The 22,142-nt window shown below is 38.8% G+C and overlaps 1 protein-coding gene and 1 pseudogene across 1 annotated transcript; both read left to right on the top strand.

Moving 5' to 3' along the window:
• Positions 1-1,733: 1,733 nt before the first annotated feature.
• On the top strand, positions 1,734-3,288 carry LOC105866629 (myoD family inhibitor domain-containing protein). Its single transcript, XM_075999688.1, has one exon. It carries the CDS (start codon positions 1,967-1,969, stop codon positions 2,705-2,707), a length of 741 nt encoding a protein of 246 aa, XP_075855803.1. The 5' UTR covers positions 1,734-1,966; the 3' UTR covers positions 2,708-3,288.
• A 2,786-nt stretch (positions 3,289-6,074) lies between these two features.
• LOC142866178 (uncharacterized) lies at positions 6,075-6,184 on the top strand (annotated as a pseudogene).
• Positions 6,185-22,142: the final 15,958 nt, after the last annotated feature.

The raw sequence follows: 22,142 nt of genomic DNA, 5'->3' as shown, positions 1-22,142 counted from the left end.
TAGTCATTAATTGAAACAGTACTGTGGTCTGTGTTGTGATGAGCAGATCATGTATCAGCATAGGGATTATAAATATGCTTATGATTTATCTTTCTGGAAAGTGTGAGATTTTCAGTTTGTACTCAGTTTCTTAGATATCCAGGTAATAATGTGGTATAATAATTTAACTTATAAGTATTATATACTTTAAATAGTTCAATGTTTAAAATGTCAGTAATGAGAGGCCCAAGGATAAATTTTAACAGGCTTTATGAAGATGAATGAGGAATATTATAGTATAATTATTTTAAATGCATAATATAATGTGAAGAAATAAGAACATAAGGATGGAGGAAGGATGAGAAAAGAGGGAAAAGGAGAATTAGCTTAAAGGTAACCTTATAATAGCTGTGAATGACAATTTAGAGATGTATTAGAAATTATTCAGTGCCCCAGAAAGCCCCAGAAAGAATCTCTTTATTATTTGTTTGATCTAGGCTGTTTATCTCCAAAAGCAAGTCATTGGAATGGAGCCAGTATTGCATTAGGATTACTAATAGCTCACTATGATTGCCTATTTTTTTTTTATCTGAAAGACACTTAAATAATCAATCCTCAGTAAGTATTCCTGAGCCCTTGGACCTTTACAACATGGACAATCCTAAATCATGGAACAGGCAAAAGGGGAGAAATAGAATATCCTAAGAGCTGACAGTTAAGACTTGGAACATAGTGACTGTAATATTCTATAAGACTGACCTAAGCAAAAGAGAAAAAAGAGGATCATCAATAGAACAGGGAAGACACAAGGACAATATGGCCCCAAGGAGACATATTTCTGTTGGGAATCCAAGGATAGTATTGAGTTTCATGGTTTAAAGCAGAGGCTTAAAAAAAAAGGAGTAAGAAGAGATGAAATATAAGAATTACTTCAGGAGCTTAACATTTTTATTAAGATATAACATGTATAGAAATGCATAAGGAGCAATAATTTTAAGTGTAAAGCTAAATGAATTTCCATATATGGACATATGCCTGTGTAACCCCTATTCAGATAAAGATATAGAACACATCCAGGACCCTAGCAAGTTCTCTCTGGACATTTCTGATTCTACATCCCATTCATCCCTTCCCAAGAGGTAACCTTACTCTGAATTCTTATTATATTAACAATAGAATAAATTATCCTTTCTATAAATTTCTATAAATGAAATAATACAGCACATACTCTTTTGTGTCTCTTTCGCTCAGCCTGTTTTTGAGATTTATTCATATCATAGTATGTGTCAGTGGTTCATAAGGGTACTCAGAAAAGTTTTATTCACTCTACTATTGATGAACCTTTGGGCTGTTTTCATCTTAGGGCTTTTCAAATCATTAAATGATGCTTTTCAAATCATTAATATACACATCTTTGGGTGAACATGCACATTTGTTTCTGTTAGTTATGTGCTTAGGAGTGAAATTGCTAGATTGTAGAGTGTTCATAATTTCAGCTTTGATACTGTCAAATACTTTTTTAAAAAGTTATTCCACCAGAAATGTATAAAATGTCAATTGTTCAACAACCCTGGCAACATTTTGGATGTATTGTTTAATTTTTAACCATTATTGTGGGTGTACAGTGGGCACATTATGGGTTTAATGTGCATTTCAGACAAAATGCAAGAATAGATGGGTAATGCAAGCAGAAAGATGGAAACTACAAAAGTAAAGGGAATTGCTTAAATCAAAAACACCGTAACAGGGGGAGGGACGCGCAGGGGCGGCCGCCGCCGTCGTCAGGCCACCTGGGCGACATGCGGCCGCTGCCCGAGCCTCGCTAACTTCCCGGGCGGAAGAGGAGGAGGAGGAAGGGGCTGTGAGCGACTGGGGGGATGCCGAGAAGCAGTCAGTTCCCTGCACCCAACACCTAACAGCCCTTCCTCCGTGCGCCCCGCGGGGCGGCGGGCTCGGCGGCGGCGCGGCGGGCTCGGCGGAGCGGCCCATGTCCGGCGCGGGCGAAGCCGGCGCTCCCGGGCCCGCGGGGCCGCAGCGCGCGGCCGAGGCGGGCGGCGGCCGGCTCGGCGCCCCGGCCCAGGGAAAATGTGATAAAGACAATACTGAAAAAGATATAACTCAAGCTACCAATAGCCACTTCACACATGGAGAGATACAAGACCAGTCCATTTGGGGAAATCCTCTTGATGGTGAACTTATCAGAACCCAACCTCAGCGTTTGCCTCTGCTTCAAACTTCAGCACAGGAACCCAGCGAGGAGGAAATAAGCAAGATAAAGAACGGCCACACAAGTCTGAGCAATGGAAATGGAATTCACCACGGGGCCAAACACGTATCCACAGATAATCGCAAATTTTCAGCACCTGTTTCTCAAAAAATGCATAGAAAAATTCAGTCCAGCTTGTCTGTAAACAACGATATCAGTAAAAAGAGCAAAGTAAATGCTGTCTTTTCCCAAAAGACAGGCTCTTCACCTGAAGATTGCTGTGTCCACTGTATCCTGGCATGCTTGTTCTGTGAATTCCTGACCCTCTGCAATATTGTCCTGGGACAAGCGTCGTGTGGCATCTGCACCTCAGAAGCCTGCTGCTGTTGCTGTGGAGACGAAATGGGGGATGACTGTAACTGCCCTTGTGACATGGACTGTGGCATCATGGACGCCTGTTGTGAATCATCAGACTGTTTGGAAATCTGCATGGAATGCTGTGGAATCTGTTTTCCTTCATAAATATTTATCTTTTGTTTGTGTTAAAACTGGAGAGTGTTTTAATTCTTTTTTTTTTCTTTTGAGGGGGCAGAAAAGCACATGGTAAGATTCTCATAAAGCAACGTGGTATTTGCACTGTTAACTTGTTATTTTAAGTAATCTCTGAATGCCTTTTTTCTTTAACCAAATCTATATGGTTTAATATGTGAATTTTCAACTACTTTTTTAGTTTTCTAAACTTCTTAATAGGTTACAATAACTTAGGGACATTTGGACACCCCCTCATATTAAATGTCTCCTCCTTTCTATTGCTATTTCTGTTTCTTCTAACCATTCTTAGGAGTCCCTCTCTCCAAATATATTATTTCCAAATATATTATTTAAACTGGACAGTTTATTTTTGGGTGTGTATCTATTGATGGTTAAAGGTAAGCATTCTTTGCTTTAAAGTACACTTTGGGGAAAAAATCCACATAATAGTTAGGCCATCAGTGTTGATATCTGCACTCCCGTTCCTTGCCTTCTCCATTTACTCAACCCACCTTGAGTGCCTGCTGTGTAGACTTTCTTGCCCAGACTGTGGATATGGGTATCATTCCTCTCCTGTCCACAGGAATATGCAGTTTAGTAGAGGAAAGAGACATGTAAAGAATGAACCATACTAAAAGACATATTGAAATGAAGACTACAAGAGAGGTAAACTAAAAAAGCTGTAGGAAAACACAGAAAGCAGCTACCAGAATATTCAGAAAGTCTTCAAGGAGGATGTGGAATTTGAGGAAGCTTCTTAGGTAGAGTGAGTCATCTTCTACTTGAATGAATTATTTAGATTTATGACAAAGTTTTAGATGGACAGCCTGGACTGTGCCTTTAACTAGTTAAAAGAAAAATGTCGTCAGCATATTTTGTTTTTGTGTGTGGCAGAAATACAGCTTTTTAAAGCAATAAAATTTAAATTCACTGAAAATATGCATTTTATTACCTATAATTTAAATGCTATGATAATTTTTGATGAAAGAATAATGCTATTATTTATAAAGCAATTATTTATAAATAATAGCTATTTTTTATAAAGAAGATTGAATATTTTTTGACAAATTGCATTTAAATTAAAATTGCATTATATTAAAATCCCAGTGTTCTGATTTTGATTTATTCAAAGAATTTCTTTTATTTTGAGAGCTCTATGTCTTTTTTTGAGGTAGAGATATGGTTCATTTGTTTTGGTTTGTTTGTTAACCAATGTTATATTTTATACATACAGTTAATATTAAATGCAATCCATTCCTTCCAATGAATGCACTAGAGGGATTCTAGACATCCACTAGTGTGACCAAATCTCAGTATTGCAATTTTATGTTAAATTAAACTAATATGGCAGGTTATAAAGATCCTTAAGTATAAAGAAATAAGTCAATTACAAGACTAATTATGTAGTTACTGAGACATAGAGACTGTGTGGCTCAGATGAAAGGGAGAGTAAATTTTCATACAATTTGGTCTCCTACTCAGTTTGATCTCTCCAAAATTATAGTTTGGTTTCATTTAATATAATTCCTTGTAGAAGTTTTAAAAGTGTACTTTGGGATTAATAATTATTTTCAGTTTTTCTGGCTGAATATCAAATTGGTAATAACCACAAAAGCATACTTTTAGGAAGCCTTTAGCAAATATAGACTTTTAAGAGAGATTTTTAACCTGAAGCATGAGAACATCACCTATGGTTTTTCCTTTGAAATGAAGCCAGGTTTCTAGTTATATCCTTACTTAAAGGGCTTAAGAAATAAAAAAAATGTTAGCAAACTCTTGAATCTCTCTTTTAGTGCTATTTACACACACACAAAGCCTTTAAATTGTTAGATTTAAATAGAATTCTAGTAAATAGCTGTTTTCCTTTTTTGTCCTCTAAAGAATTTATTTCATGTGTTACATCAAATATAAGGAGATCTTTGTACTATTTCACAATAATCAGAATCTGAATATTTACATATACCCCAAATTAACTTATGCTTATATATTAGAATGTAAGAGTATCATCTGTTTATGAGCACATAAAGCCTCCTAATGACCTGGAATTGTTAGAGTATTTGACTTTTTCTTTTTATCCTGCAGAGTATTTCAGTGAAGTGGGTTGTCTAATATTTAAATATATCCTGCTACTATTTGTGATAAAAATATTAGCACATTTGAAATAATGTTTCTCCATAACAGAGAACATTAATGGATACCAGAATTTTATTTTCATATTTATATTCATAGTATTTTTCCTCTATTGTCTACTCCAGGCATTCATTCCATAAAGCATCTTGTATAATTTCAAAAATAAAATAAGAAAGTAGGCAAATGTGAAAATAGTTTCAATACATTTTAGGATTTCTGTATGTAAAATGTTTTGTTGAATTATATGGCAATCGTGACTAAGTGCTGTAATTTACAGTTACAGATTTGTTCTGTTTTTAAATGTGGAAACCTAATCTTAAATATTTTTAAACTGGACCTGTATTATCCTGAATATATTATTTTAAAATAAAAAAAAATACTTCTTTAAAAAAAAAAAACACCGTAACAAAAATAAAGAATGCCTTGAGTGGGCTCATCGGTAGACAGAATATGGACAAAAACAATCAGTGAATGTAAAGATAGGCCAAGAGAATCCCCCCCAGAAACAATGCATCATCAGCTATTTAGGCATTGCTCAATCCAGTCAAACTTATACCTAATATTAATCACCAAAAAAGTGAAGGAGAAATAACTATTTTCTCAGACAAACAAAAATTGAAGAAATATGTCACTAGTAGACCTGCCTTGCAAGAAATTTTAAAGTAAGTTTTTCAGGGAGAAAGAGAATGATACAGGTCAAAACCTTGGATATATATACAGAAAGGAATAAAAAAACAACAGAGAAGGAATAAATTAATGTAAAATAAATTTAAATTTATTCTTATTCTTAATTGTTTTAAAATATAACTATTTAAAGTAATAGTAGCAAAAATGTATTGGCTGACTATAGCATATGTAGAGGTGAAATGACTGAAAGAAAAATCTGGGTATGGGAAGAATATCTGTTATAAGGTTTCTGCACTACATGTGATGCTGTATAGTGTTATTTGGAGAAGAACTTTGATTCATCAAAAAATATATATTGCAAACTCTAAGGCAATCACAAAAACATTTAAAAAGAAGTATAATTGAAATTCTAAGAGAGGAGATAAAATGGAAACATAAAGTGCTCAGTTAAAAGCAAAGAAGGCAGATAAAGTGAGGATGAAACAAAGAAAAATGCAACAAACAAAAAAAAGATACCAAATATAGTAGATATTCATAAAAATAATAATTACTTAATATAAATGGCCTAAATGCACAAAATAAAAGAAAAATCTTCACTGTGATCCTTTTGTAGTTCATAAGCATGATGATTTGGTTTTGGTTTTCACACTCATGTGTGAGATGTGCTTCCCTCAAACTTTGTTATGACATTGGTACCTTGCCTGTCTGACATGAACTTGGAAAAGATGTGTGTGTATGTGTATACACACATATATATTATATATACATAAAGATAGTGTGTATTTCAAAAGAATCTAACTATATATTGCCTACAGATGGCCACTTAAAAAAAGATAGCCCCTTTAAATACATAGCACAGGTTAAAAATTATGTGATGGATAAAAAGATATAAAATTCAAACACTAATCACAAGAAAGCTAGAATAGCTATATTAATTTCAGATAACTGGTCTTGGAAAAATAAAAAATTATCAGGGATAAAAAGGGGCATTACATAATGATAAGGGGTCAATTCTTCCAAAGCATAACAGTTCTAACATTGTTTTCTAGTTTCTGTACCTAACCAACAGAGCATCAAAATATTTGAGGCACAGACTTTAAGTTGAAAATTGTTACAAAAGACAAAGAAGGAAATGATATATTAACAAAAGTTAAATTCATCAAGAAGGTGCAACAATTATAAATATATATGTACATAAAAACAGAGTCCAAAAAATAAATGAAGAAAAAATTGACAGAAATTGAAGGGAGAAACAATTATGCAATAATAGTTGAAGACTTCAATATTCCACTTTCAGCAATGGATAGAATGAATAGACAGGAGATCAATAAGAAAATAAAGGACTTTAAAACACTATAAACCAAGTAAATCTAACATACATATAGAGAACACTTCACCCAACAAAAGTAAAATAAACATTTTCAATGATACATAGAAAATTATCCATGATACATCACATGTAAAGCCACAAAACAAGTCTCAATAAATTTAAAAGATTGAATTCATACAAATTATCTGCTCTGACCACAATGGAATGAACTAAAAAATAATAACAGGATGAAACCCCACAAATATGTCAAAATTAAACAACACACTCTTAGGCAACTAATGGGTCAATATAGAACTCACAAGGGAAATTAGAAAATACTATGTGATGAATGAAAACAAAAGTATAACCTACCAAAACCTATAGGATGCAGCAAAAACTCATGCTCAGATGGAAATTTACAACTATAAGTGCCTATCTCAAATAAATTACCTAGCTTTCCACCTTATAGAGCTAGAAAAAAGAAAACCAAACTAAACCAAAGTTATAATTGCAGAAATTAAAGAAGATATAAATAAATGGAAAGACATCCTGTATTCATGAATTGAAAGATTTAATAACTTTAAAATGTCAACACTTCACAAGGCAATCTATAGATTGAATGCAAGACCCTGGTTCCTGGCACAGAGCTGCTAAAACCCTCATAATTTCCCAAGCAATAAGGATTCTAGGTGAATCTTTTGTTCTAATATTTGGTCTTAGACCCTGGTTCCAGACACAGAACTCTCAGCTTAATCCCAGGAAATTTTCTGGGTGATAGGAACACATTTTGTTCTTATGAGGAGACTCTAGCTGGTCACCAGAAAGGCCAAGCAATGATCAGAAGCTTGGAACTTTCAGCTCCATCTCCAGCCTGAAAGAAGGAAAGAGGGAATGGAGATTGAATTAACAATTGATAATGCCTGGGTAATGAAGCCTCCATAAAAATTCCAACTACTATGGGATTTGTAGAGCAGTCCACAGCCCAGCCATCATGGTGTGATACTGTGTGGCAGGCATATCCCCTCGCACAGCCTAGAGATTCTCCTGACAAATTCCACCCTTACATAATCTGCAATCAGCTGGCCGGGCCTGGCTCTATCAATGAACTCTGAACTCTAGTATGGAGGCAGCTAACGCCAAGGGGAGTTACAGCCACTGGGGGGCCAGGGTACAGAGCAGACTGGGGTGCTACCTCCTCCCCCTAGCCTGCATCTTTCACACCGAAAGCGATAGGTTCCACCCCTGGAGGCAGGACAAGACAAGAAAAGCCACTCTCCCTCTGATCTAGGGTGAATCTTCTGGGCCTATGCACAGATCAATAGCTGACAGCCATATGACATTGCCACCCAGAACAGTTTAGGTCACCCAGTTGATCAAAACACTGGGGCTGGATCTCCTCCCCCAGTCAGTGGCCAACAGTCAGGACCGTGGTCAAGGAACAAATCCTCTGCAAGTGGCCACAATAGGCTCCACAAGTAAACCCTCATATCAGGGGTAGCCTCCCAAGTGTGGTGGAAGAGCTCTGTCCAGTGGCAGATCAAGAAACCATAGAAGAGAGGACACTCAGGTTTCCTCCTTAATATACCACCCACAGAAATAGTGTATACACAGAGTCTGCTACATATCATATGAAAACACAACAAGTGACCCAGATTGGGAGGGTTCAGCAAAATAATTCAAGAACTATGAAGAATCAATCCAAAAACACACCTCCAAAGAAATACACTGGCTCTCAAGTAATGAATATGAACCAAACCCAAAACACTAAAATGACAGAAGAAGAATTTCAAAATTGGATTATAAGAAACCTCAATGATAGGCAAGAAAAAATTGATAACCAACACAAATAAACCACAAAAATAATCCTGGACTTGGAACAGAAATTCACTAAGGAAATCAAGATCTTAAGGAAAAATCAATCCGATCTCCTGGAAATGAAGACTTTATTCAGGCAACTATAAAACACAGTGGAAAGCCTCAAAAATAGGGTGGACCAAACAGAAGAAAGAATCTCAGAGATTGAAGATAACACCTTCAAATCAGATAAGTTAATCATAGAGATAGAGCAGAAAAATGAAAGACATGAGCAAAGCTTACAAGAATTGTGGGATTATATGATGAACAATAACCTGCAGCTCCACGGGATTCCGGAAAAGGAGGGAAAAAAATGCAAGGGTTGGATAAGCTATTTGAAGAAATGATTGAGGAAAATTTCCAAGGTCTGGCCAATAACTTAGAATTAGAAATACAAGAGGCACAAAGGATCCCTGGGAGCTTCAATGCAAACAGGAAAACACCTCGACACGTAGTCATCAGACTGACCAAAATATCAACAAAAGAGACCCTTTGACAAGCTGTAAGGTGAAATAAGCAAGTTAAATTCAAAGGAAACCCGATTTGAATAATGCCAGACTTTTCAATCGAAACCTTACAAGCATGGAGAGAATGGGGCCCCATTCTCACTTGTCTGAAAGAGAATAATGCCCAGCCTAGAATCCTGTACCCTGAAAAACTAAGTTTTATGTATACTGGAGAAATAAAGACATTCTAAGATAAGCAAAAACTGAGAGAATTCACCAAGACAACACCAGCCCTACAAGAAGTACTCAAGACAGTGTTATACACGGATCAGCATAATAAACACTCATGAATGTAAAACACTCAAAAGCTAAAGATTAAAGGCCAGATATTACAATGACTCAAGAGGGAAAACAAAGCAACAATGTCTAACCCAACGGAATGAACATTAATCTGCCCCACCTGTCAGTTCTCTCAATAGCTTAAAGTCCCCATTCAGGAGACATAGGCTGGCTTAATGGATAAAAAAAAATACAATCCAAGTATCTGCTGTCTTCAGAAAACACATATATCCTGCAAGGATGCATACAGACTAAAAGGAAAGGGGGAGAGATCAGTATTTCCAGCAAGCGGAAGCCAAAAGAAGGCTGGTGTGGCAGTTCTGATTTCATAGTTTTTAAACCAAGAAAACAAGTGAAAGACAAAGAGGGTCATTATATAATGGTGAAGGGTACAGTTCAACAGGAAAGCATAACAATTTTAAATATTTATGCACCCAACATAGGTGCACCCAGATTCATAAAGAAAAAATTACTGAATCAATGCAAATTGATTAATAGCAATGCAATAATAACTGGAGATTTCGACACCCTACTGAGTGCACAGAACAGATCCTCCAAACAGAAAATTAATAACTAAATAATCACACTTCTTGTATTTTCCTGTATAGAGCTAGAACCCATTCTACTAAGTGAAGTATCTCAAGAATGGAAAAACAAGCATCACATGTACTCACCAGCAAATTAGTATTAATGGATCAGCACTTCGGTGGACATATAGGAATAACATTTATCAGGTGTCAAGCAGATGGGATGGGCGAGGAGGGGATGGGCATATACAAACACAATGAGTGAGATGTGCAACGTTTGGGGGATGGTCACGCTTGAGGCTCTGACTCAAGGGGGAAGGGGTGTATGGGCAATATACTCAACCTTAACACTAGTACCCCCATAATATGCTAAAATGAAAAAAAAAGAATTAAGGGACTTAAACAATATTCTAGAAAAATTGGGCCCGAGTGACATTTGCAGGATATTCTACTCAAAATCCAATGAATATACGTTCTTCTCATCAGCTCATGGGACATTATCTAGGATTGACCATATCCTAGGACACAAAGCAAGTCTCAAAAAATAAAAAAAAATAGAAATCATACAATTTATCCTCTCAGATCACAGTGGAATAAAAGTACAAATCAGGAGAGAGAGTCAAGATGGCTGACGAATAACACCGCCAGACAGAGTGTCTCTGCAGAAAAGACAGATTCTAGCAGAAATTAGAGGAAAGAAGCAAGAAGACGAGCATACAGCGGAAAAGGGCTGGAAGGAGGGGTACCTGAGACCCCGAGAGACTCCACGGGAGGAGGCTGCGGAGGAGAACTGGAGGCTGAGACCACCTGAGCAGCCCGGAGACCAGCGGCAAGGGTAGGTGGATTTGCCGTTTCCCCTCCCCTGCATTCGGGACTGCTGGTGGGCTCCCCAGCGGGTGGAGAGACCTGTGGACATCAGCCCAGAGTCCGCCGCCGCCAGCCAGCAGTGAGCCTGTAGCAGACGTGGCACCAGGTTCCCAACTTCCTCCAGGAACCTCCGTGTGCACAGACCCGAGCCGCGCGGCAGGCACCATATTGCCTCCTCCACCCCTCCACCGACCCTACCCGCGGCTGCCCAGAGAGACAATAAAGCCACCAGCCAGAGGCACCTCCAGGGAACGGGACCTTCCCTCTTGGGACCCTACAGCTGACTCAGGGGAACTCAGACTGTGAGCTCCCTAACCGCCCGCCCTCCCAGGTGCTGCTGGCACGGTGTTCCCAGGAGAACGGTGCCGACTCAGAGGCTGAGACACATAGACCCAGCTTGGGCTCCATGTGGGTGAATTGGGACTGGAATGCCTCTCCCTGGTGGGGATACAGTTTGAACTCTGGGACCCAGAGGTCGGACCTGCAGACCAGATCCCCTGCACCGAAGGCTAGCATTGCCCGGGGCACAGAAGGGTTATAGGTGAACAGCCTACTGAGGTGTGTGTGCCTCCAGGGGTGGATCGGTGTCCTAGAGGGCAACCCTCCTCCCAGAAGGACGCCATGGACCCAACCCAGGTGGCGTTCCTGTGCAGGGAACCTCCCCGCCGGCATCACAGTCCCGGGAGGCCTGGTAGCTTGTGGTCTGGCCTGCTGGCAGAGGCCCAGGAGTAGCTGCGGACATGGGGAGGGTGGAGAGAAGCGAGGCCCGCTCCAGACTGCGGGTCTCAGACAGCCTCTCCCCCCCACCCAGATTTTCTGGCTGAGAGGGACCATTCGAGCTCCACTCTGACAGGTTTCCCTGGAACCAAAGAACAGAACTTTGACCCCTGCTAATGGCCTGAGGGCAGACTTACACAAAATCAACAGCATAGCCTGTTCCTCCAAGCGAACGCCACCTACTGACAGGGACGGCATCCTGCACAGCCTTTTCATGGCACCCACTGACTCAATATACAGGGAGTGGTCCAATTTCACCCACAGACACCACCTCACGCCTCAGAAACTAAACAAGGTGTGTGAATACCCAAACAATAACTTAAGGAAAGAAACAACAACTGATCGACATGGGAAGAAATCAGCGAAAGAACTCAGGAAATATGAAGAACCAAACTGAAAACACACCCCCAAAGAGGAGCACCAGCCCCCTAGAAACGGACACCAACCAAAATCAGGCAACCAATATGACAGAAGAGGAATTTTGTATGTGGATCATAAGAACACAAACCGAGCTGAAACAACAATTCAATAACCAACATAAAGAAACCACAAAAAGCCTCCAGGACATGGGAAAAAAATAGACACAATGAAGAAAAGTGTAACCGAACTCCTGGAAATGAAGAATCAATTCAAGGAACTACAAAATACAGTGGAAAGTCTCAAGAACAGGGTAGATCAAACAGAAGAAAGAATCTCAGAGCATGAAGATAACACCCTCCAATTAAATTAATCAGTCACAGAAATAGAGCAGAGAAACAAGAGAAAAGAGCAAGGCCTACAAGAGCTGTGGGATTATGTGAAGAAACCTAATGTGAGGGTCATAGGCTTACCAGAAGGGGAAGAAGACAGCTCTCAAGGGTTGGACAAGCTGTTTGAAGATATAATAGAGGAAAATTTCCCAGGCCTTGCTCAAAATCTTGATATAAAAGTTCAAGAAGCTCAGAGGACCCCTGGGAGATTCAATGCAAACAGGAAGACGTCACGACATGCAGTCATCAGACTGACCAAAGTATCAACTAAAGAGGCCCTTCTAAGAGCTGTAAGACAAAAGAAGCAAGTAACATACAAGGGAAAGCCAATTCGAATAACATCAGACTTCTCTAATGAGACTTTACAAGCAAGGAGAGACTGGGGCCCCATTCTCACTCTTTTGAAACAAAACAATGCCCAGCCTAGAATATTATTCACTGCAAAACTAACCTTCGCATATGAAGGAGAAATAAAAACATTCTCAGACAAGCAAAGGCTCAGAGAATTCACCAAGACAAGACGAGCCCTTCAAGAAGTACTTAAAACAGCGTTACGCATGGAACATCATAATAATAACCCACGAATATAAAAACAACCAAAATGCAAAGATATTAAAGGCCAGATATTACAATGGCTCAAGACAGAGATCATAGCAACAACATCCAACCCAAAAGAATGATCAGCAATCAACCTTGCCTATCAGTTCTCTCAATAAATGTGAATGGCTTAAACTCTCCACTCAAGAGACATAGGCTGGCTGAATGGATAAGAAAATACAGGCCAAGTATATGCTGTCTTCAGGAAACACATCTAACCTGCAAAGATGCATATAGACTAAAAATAAAAGGGTGGAGATCAATATTCCAAGCAAATAGAAGCCAAAAGAAGGCTGGTGTGGCAGTTCTAATTTCAGACGATTTAGTTTTTAAACCAACAAAAGTAGTAGAAGACAAAGACAATTATATAATGGTGAAGGGCACAGTCCAACAAGAAGAGATAACAATTTTAAATATATATGCACCCAACTTAGGTGCACCCAGATTCATAAAGCAAACCTTACTGGATCTAAGCAAATGGATTAATAGCAACTCCATAATCGCCAGAGATGTCAACACCCCACTGACGGCACGAGACAGATCCTCCAAACAGAAAATTAATAAAGAAATAATGGACTTAAACAAAACCCTAGAACAATTGGGTCTGACTGACATCTACAGGACATTCTACCCCAAATCCACTGAATACACGTTCTTCTCATCAGCTCACGGGACATTCTCTAAGATTGACCATATCCTAGGACACAAAGTAAATCTCAAGAAATTTAGAAAAATAGAAATCATACCATGTACCTTCTCAGATCACAGTGGAATAAAAGTAGAAATCAACCCTAACAGAAACTCGCATTTCTACACAAAAACGTGGAAATTAAACAACCTCCTACTAAATTATTACTTCATAAATGAAGAAATCAAGACGGAAATAAATAAATTCCATGAAGAAAACGACAATGGAGAGACAGGTTATCAACTCCTCTGGGACACAGCTAAAGCAGTTCTGAGAGGAGAGTTTATCTCCATAAATGCCTATAACCATAAGACAAAAAGATCACAAATAGACAATCTAATGAAACAATTCAAAGAGCTGGAAAAAGAAGAACAGACCAAACCCAAACCCAGCAGAAGAAGTGAAATCAACAAGATCAAATCAGAACTAAACGAAATTGAAAACAGGAAAGCTATTCAGGAGATTAATAAAACAAAAAGTTGGTTCTTTGAAAGCAATATGGAGATACCTTAAAGCGATACAAGTAGATCTACCATTTTATCCAGCAATAACACTACTGGGCATCTACCCCAAAGTACAAAGGACGATCTACAATAAAGACACCTGTACTCGAATGTTTATAGCAGCACAAGTCACAATTGCAAAGCTGTGGAGACAACCAAATTGCCCATCAATACATGAGTGGATTCATAAAATGTGGTATATGTTTACCATGGAGTACTATTCAGCTCAAAGAAACAATGGTGATATAGCACATATTGTATTTTCCTGGTTAGAGCTGGAACCCATACTACTAAGTGAAGTATCCCAAGAATAGAAAAAGAATCACCACATATACTCACCAGCAAACTGGTATTAACTGAGCAGCACCTATGTGGACACACAGGAATTACATTTAGTGAGAATTCGGCAGGTGGGAGTGGAGATGAGGGGACGCGTATATACACACATAATGAGTGAGATGTGCACCATCTGAGGGATGGTCATGCTTGAAGCTCAGAATTGTGGGGGAAGGGGGGTGAGTGCATTATACACAACCTTAAAATTTGTACCCCCATAATTTGCTGGTATTCAAAAAATCCTAATGACACTTTCTGAAGAAATAGAAAGGCCAATCCTAAAATTCATATGAGATTATAAGGGAGTGTGAATATTTGAAACAATTTAGAAAAGGGAGAAAAAATTTGGAGGAGTCGCACTTCTCAATTTCAAAACTTATTACAATGCAGTAATCACAGCAGTGTGGGACTGGCATAAGGACAGACAATGGAATCTAGAAATCAATAGAGTCAAATTGAAATTCCAGAAATAAATGCAAATATCTATGTGAAACTGATTTTTAACAAGGTGCCAAGACCATTACATAGGAAAAGAACACTCTTCAACAAATGGTGCTGGGAAAACTGGATATTTACATGTAAAAGAATGAAGTTGGACCCTTAACATCATGTATAAACATTAACTCAAAATAGATCAAAAGACCTAAATATAAGTACTAAAACTATACAAATATTAGAACAAAACTTGAGAGTAAATCTTCTTGATGTTGGATTAGGAAATGATTTCTTAGACATGGCACCAAAAGCACAAGTAACAAAAGAAAAACATGTATACAAATGTTCATAGAAGTACTATTCACAGCAACCAGAAAATGGTTAAAAACCTAAATGTCTATTAATAGATGACTATATACATAAAACATGGTGATATACATAATGGAGTACTATTCAATAATAAAAAGGAATTAAATTTTGATATATGATACAACATTGATGGAACTTGAAATCATTGTACTTATGAAGTAAGCCAAACACAGAGGGACCAATATTATATGATTCTGCTCACAAGAGGTACCTATAATAGGGAAATTCATAGAGACAGAAAGTAGAAGTTACCAGGGGCTGTGGGAAAGGGGTAAGGAAAGTTATTGTTTAATGGATATACAGTTTGTCTTGGGGATGATAAAAAAGTTTTGGGAATAAAGGGGTTGGAGGTGTATCAAGGCAGACTAGAAGCAGACTTCTCATGCTGCTCTCAAGAGAGGATCAAAAGTTGCAAGTTTATGCCCTCCTATGGCTGGTTATTCTTGGAGAGAAAACTGTGAATCATTGGAGAAGAAACAGGGGATGCTCAGAGTGAAGGAGAAGCTGATGGGGTGATCCACTCTACAAGATTGGAAGGTAACTGGGGGAGACATCCATACATCATGAAGAAAGGGGAAAGAACCCCAGGGCTCCATGCTCCCCCCATGAACACCTGAGTTGTGAGGGGGCCTCCCCCCACACCACAGACCTCTGGACTAATCAGAGAGATGCTTGAAGTCTGTGCAGTGACAGTGACATTGCACTGGAGAGTGGGCAAATCAGGGACCCAGTGCCTTCTGTTCCTGAGTTGCTGCAACTGATCCCATTCTGAACTCTCAGGCCAAGAGCACCTGGTCCACACAAGGTTCAGATTTGATGCAGCCACCTCTGCAGTGCTCAGGCTGGGCTAGGAGGGAACAGAGAGAGCAGACACTTTCATATATCCAATGGCTAGGAGCCAAGTACCCCCCTCCTACAGGGGATTTCTGTAGAACTGGTGCTACAGATGCTAACCTGAGAAGTGCTGTGGCAACTGCCTCTGTGGGACCGGGGCAGTGGGAGAATTATAGGTATCATGGAGGGAGAAGAAGAGAAAGCAAAAACATGGAAAACCTATTTGAGGAAAACTTCTCTGCTATCACCAGATATTAAGATACTCAGATAAAGAGCAAGACGGTGGGTGAGAAAAATCGCCAGCCAGAGTGTCTCTGCAAGAAAGACAGATTTTAGAAGAAAGTAAATAAGTAAGTAAATAAATAAATAAATAGGCAGACAAGCATAGATCGGATGAGGCTAGGAAGGAAGGGTGCCTGAAACTACAGAAGACTCCACAGGAAGAAGTTGTGGAGGAGAACTAGAAGGAGAAAGGCCACTGAAAGGCTTGGAGAACAGCGACAACGGTAGGTGGAGCTGTTAAATTTCCCCTCCCTTGTATCTCGGACTGCTGGTGGGCTCCTGAGTGGTCAGAGAGACCTACCAACATCATCCCAGAGATGGTTGCCACCAGTGAGCATTGAGCCTCTTGCAGAAAGGACACCAGGCTCCCAGCTCCCGTGGGGAATGTCCCAGCCCACAGAACCAGCCAATAGGCAGGCACCATATTGCTTCATTCTCCCCTTCCACTTCCCTACCCACAGCTTCTAAGAAAGATAATTTAGCCACCACCCAGAAGCATTTGCAGGGAATGAGACCTTTCCTTTTGGGGCTCTACAGCAGACTGAGGCATACTCAGACTGTGAGCTCCCTACCCACCAGACCTCCCAAGTGCTACTTGCCTGGTGACTCCAGAAGAGTAGGGCAAATCCTGAGGCAGAGATACATCAGTCCAGCTTGGGCACTCTGTGGGTGACTTGAGACAAGCACTACTCTCCCTGGCAGGGTCAGGTATTGATCTCTATGGCCCAGGGGACAGGCCTGTAGACCAGATCCCATACACCCAGGTCTCAATCACATGGCCCCGGGGCACAGAAGGGATATGTGTGAACAAGCCTACTGAGGTATGTGTGCCTTCATGGGCAAATATGGGTGCTTGAGAGGCAACACTCCTCCCATGGGAAGGCCATGCACCCAGCTCCGACTGTGATGCTGGGCAGGGAACCTCTCAGCCCTCATCACAACCAGGGAAAATCCACTGGCTTGAGGTCCTACTTGCTGGCAGAGGCCCAGGAGAAACTGTGCAATAAGGGAGAGTGGAAAGAAGCAAGATCTGCTCCAGACTGCAGATCTCAGAGAGCCCCACCCAACACGCAGATTTTTTGACCAAGTGCAGCCATTTCAGCCCCTCCCTGGCAGCTTTGCCCAGAAGGAGAGAACAGACCTTTGACCCTTGCTAACACCACTTGTGGAGTTTGAGGGTGGGCTCATGAAACCTAGCTCTGCCAAGACTCATCCCCTGACCTGCTCCACTGAGGTGGAGAATAAGGACACACCTGGGAGTCCCAGGGCCCCGCCCACCACCTGAGGCATGAGAGTGCCTCTCTAGAGGAACAAAACTGGTTACAGGACCCAAAGAAAACTGCAGCCTGATCCTCCCAGCAAGCACCACCTACAGACAGGGAGGTCATTCTGCACACCATTTTACTGCATCTACTGACTCATCATACAAGGTGTGGTCAAATTGCACCCACAAATACCACCTACTGGCTCAAGACTAAACAAGGCATGTCACTATTCAAACAAAAATTTAAAGGTAAGAAGCAATAGATGATCAAGATGGGAAGGAATCAGCAAAAGAACTCTGAAATTATGAAGAATCAAATGGAAAGCACATTCCCAAAGTGGAACACTGGTCTCTAGCAATGTACATCAATCAAATTCAGAACACTAAAATAACAGAAGAAGAATTTTGAACATGGATTATAAGAAAACTCAATGATATGGAAGAAAAATGGATAATCAACAAAACCACACACACAAAAAATTCAGGGCTTGGAAGAAAAACTCACTAAAGAAATTTAAATATTAAAGAAAAGCAAACTGAACTCCTGGAAATTAAGAATTTATTCAAGGAATTACAAAACACAGTGGAAGTCATCAAGAACAGGGTAGATCAAACAGAAGAAAGAATCTCAGGGATTGAAGATAACACCTTCCAATTAAATAAGTCAGTTGCAGAGATAGAGCAGAGAAATAAGAGAAAGACCAAAGCCTAAAAGAAATGTGGGATTATGTGAAGAGGCCTAACGCAAGATTGATAGGCATCCATGATAGTGAAGAATGGCTGGATAAGATAGTTGAGGATATAATAGAGGAAAATTTCCCAGGCTTGCTAAAATTCTAGATATCCAGGTACAAGAAATTCAAAGGACTTCCAGGAGATTCATTGCAAACAGTAAGATACCATGACACACAGTCATCAGACAGATGAAAATAGCCACTAAAGAGGCCCTCCTATGAGCTATAAGGTGAAAGAAGCAGGTAATCTACAAAGGAAAACCCATCTAAAAAATGGCAAATTTCTCAACAAAAACATTACAAATGAGAAGAGACTTGGAACCCATTATCACTCTTCTCAAACAGAATAATGCCCAGCATAGAATCTGTACCATTCAAAACTAAGTTTTGTATACGAAGGAGAAATAAATGCCTTTTTTAGATAAGCAAAGAGTGAGGAAATTCATCAAGACAAGACCTGCCCTCCAGGAAGTACTCAAAACAGTGTTACACATGGATCAGCACAATAAACACTCAAAATCATCCAAAGCTAAAGGTCAAAGGCCAGTCACTGGAATGGCTCAAGAGAGAAAACAAAGCAACAAAGTTCAGCTCAACAGAATGAACAGAAATCTGTCCCATCTATCAGTTCTCTCAATAAATGTGAACGGCTTGAACACTAAAGAGGCATAGGCTAGCCAAATAGAAAAATATACACAAGTCAAGTATCCACTGTCTTCAGGAAAAACATCTAACCCACAAGAATGCATTCAGACTCAAGGTGAGGGGATGAAAAAAAATTTCAAGCAAATGCAAGCCAAAGAAATGTGGTTTGGTGGTTCTGATTTCAGATAACTTAGTCTTCAAATCAATAAAAGTAATGAAAGACAAATAGTGTCACTATATAATGTTGAAGAGTACAATTTGACAAGAATACATAACAATTCTACATATTATGCACCTAACTCAGGTGAACTCAGATTCATGAAGCAAATCCTACTTGATCTAAACAAAATGATAAACAGCAACACCATAATAGTTGAAGACTTCAACACCCCTCTGACAGAACAGGACATATCCTCCAAAAAGAAAATAAACAAATAAACAATGTACTTAAATAGAACTCTGGCTGATATTTACAGAACATTCTACCCCCAAACCACTGAATATATATTTTTCTCATCATCTCATGGGATATTCTCTAAGATTGACCATATCCTAGGCCACAAAGAATGTGTCAAAAAATATGTAAAAAGTTGGAATTATACTATGCATCTTCTTAGACCACAGTGGAATAAAATTGGAAATCAACTCCAACAGAAACTCTCATATCTACCCTGAGTCATGGAAACTAAACAACCTTCTGTTGAATGATTATTTCATTAAGCAGGAAATCAAAATAGAAATCAAAAGATTCTTTGAGCTAAAAGATAAAGGAGACACAAGATATCAAAATCTCTGGGACAAAGCTAAAGCAGTCCTGAGAGGAAAATTTGTATCCATAAATGCTTACATCCAAAAGACAGAAAGATCACAAATAAACAATCTAATTAATCATCTCAAATAACTGGAAAAGGATGAGAAAACAAACCCAAAACCCAGCAGAAGAAAATAAATAACAAATATGAGAGCTGAACTAAATAAAATTGATAATAAAAAAACTATATGGAAGATTAATAAATCATAAAGTTGGTTCTTTGAAAAAATAAACTAAATTGACATGCTGCTAGCAAGATTAAGGAGAAGCAGAAAAGAAAGAACTCTAATAAGCTCCATCTGGAATGAAAAAGATTAAATTACAACTGATGCCACATATCATCTATGAATGCAAAAAAACCCTCTCTATGCACATAAACTGGAAAATGTCGAGGAAATGGACAAATTCTTAGAAATACACAGCATCCCTAGGCACAATCAGGAAGAAATAGAATTTCTGAACAGACCAACATCAAGCACTGAAATTGAAACAGCAATAAAAACCTCCCTAAAAAGAGAAGTCCTAGATGAGATGGTTTCACACCCAAATTTTACCAGACCTACAAAGAAGAACTGGTGCCTATACTGTAGAAATTATTCTACAACTTCGAGAAAAAAAAAGGAATCATCCTCAACAAATGTTATGATGACAACATCATCCTGATACCAAAATTAAGAAAGGACACAACAAAAAAGAAAACTACAGAACAATACCCCTTATGAATATAGATACAAAAATTCTCAATGAAATGTTAGCAAACAGAATTCAGGTGCTTATAAAAAATATAATCCATCAGGACCAAGTGTGCTTTATCCCAGAGATGCAAGGATGGTTCAACATATGCAAATCTATAAATGTAATTCATAACATAAATAGAAGTAAAAACAAAGACCATATGATCTTCTCAACAGACACACAAAAAAATTCAACAAAATTCAACACCCTTTTATGATAAGAAGGCTTAAAAAATTAGGCATAGATAGGACTTAGCTAAAAATGATACAAGAAGCCATATATGACAAACCCATAGCCAACATCATACTAAATGGGGAAAAACTGAAAGCATTCTCGCTTAGAACTGGAACCAGACAAGGTTGCCCACTATCACTGCTTCTATTCAACATAGTGCTAGAAGTCCCAGTCAGAGCAATCAGACAAGAGAAACAAACCAAGGACATACAAATGGGGGCAGAAGAGGTCAAACTATCTCTCTTTGCTGACTTATGATCTTATATCTAGAAAACCCCAAAGATTCTGCCATGACACCACTGGAATTGATAAACAAATTCAGCAAATTCTCAGGTTACAAAATCAATGTACAGAAATCAGTAGCATTCCTAGACGCCAACAACAGTGAAACTGAGAACAATTCAAAGACTCAATACGCTTCACAATAGCAACAAAGAAAATAAAATACTTAGGAATATATTTAACTAAGGAGGTAAAGACCTCTACAGGGAAAACTATGAAATACTGAGGAGGAAATGGCAGAGGATGTAAACAAGTGGAAAATCATATGATGCTCATGGGTCAGCAGAATCAACATTGTTAAAATGTCTATACTACCAAAAGTGATCTACAGATTCAATGCAATCCCTACTAAAATACCAACATTATTTTTCATAGATATAGAGAAAGTAATTCTATCCTTCATATGGAACCAGAGAAGACCCTGTATAGTCAAAGAAATCTTAAGCAAAGAGAACAAATTAGGAGAAATCAGTTTGCCAGACTTCAAGCTATACTACAAGGCTATAGTAACTAAAACACCATTGCACTGGCACAAGAACAGAGACATAGACCAATGGATCAGACCAGAGAACCCAGATATAAACCATCCTCACATAGCCATCTGATCTTTGACAAAGCAGACAAAAACATACACTGGGGAAAAGAATCCCTATTTAATAAAAGGTGCTGGGAAAATTGGAATGCCACATATAGAAGACTGAAACAGGATCTACACCTTTCACCACTCACAAAAATAAACTCACAATGGATAACAGATTTAAACCTAACACATGAAACCATAAGAATTCTAGAAAAAAAATGTTGGAAAACTCTTATAGATATTGGTTTAGGCAAAGAATTTATGAAGAAGACCCCACAGGCAATCACAGCCACAACAAAAATAAATAAATGGGACCTGATCAAATTAATATGCTTCTGCACAGCCAAGGAAACTATCACAGAGCAAACAAGAACCTGCAGAATGGGAGAAAATATTTTCATGTTACACATCTGATAAATAGCTGATAACTAGAGTCTATATAGAACTTAGGAAAATCAATAAGAAAAAAATC

Source organism: Microcebus murinus, unplaced genomic scaffold, assembly GCF_040939455.1.
Source record: "Microcebus murinus isolate Inina unplaced genomic scaffold, M.murinus_Inina_mat1.0 scaf001_hap2_Mmur4.0, whole genome shotgun sequence".
NCBI lineage: Eukaryota > Metazoa > Chordata > Mammalia > Primates > Cheirogaleidae > Microcebus > Microcebus murinus.
Note: the sequence above shows the minus strand (reverse complement) of the source record. Positions and strands in the feature narration are given on the sequence as shown.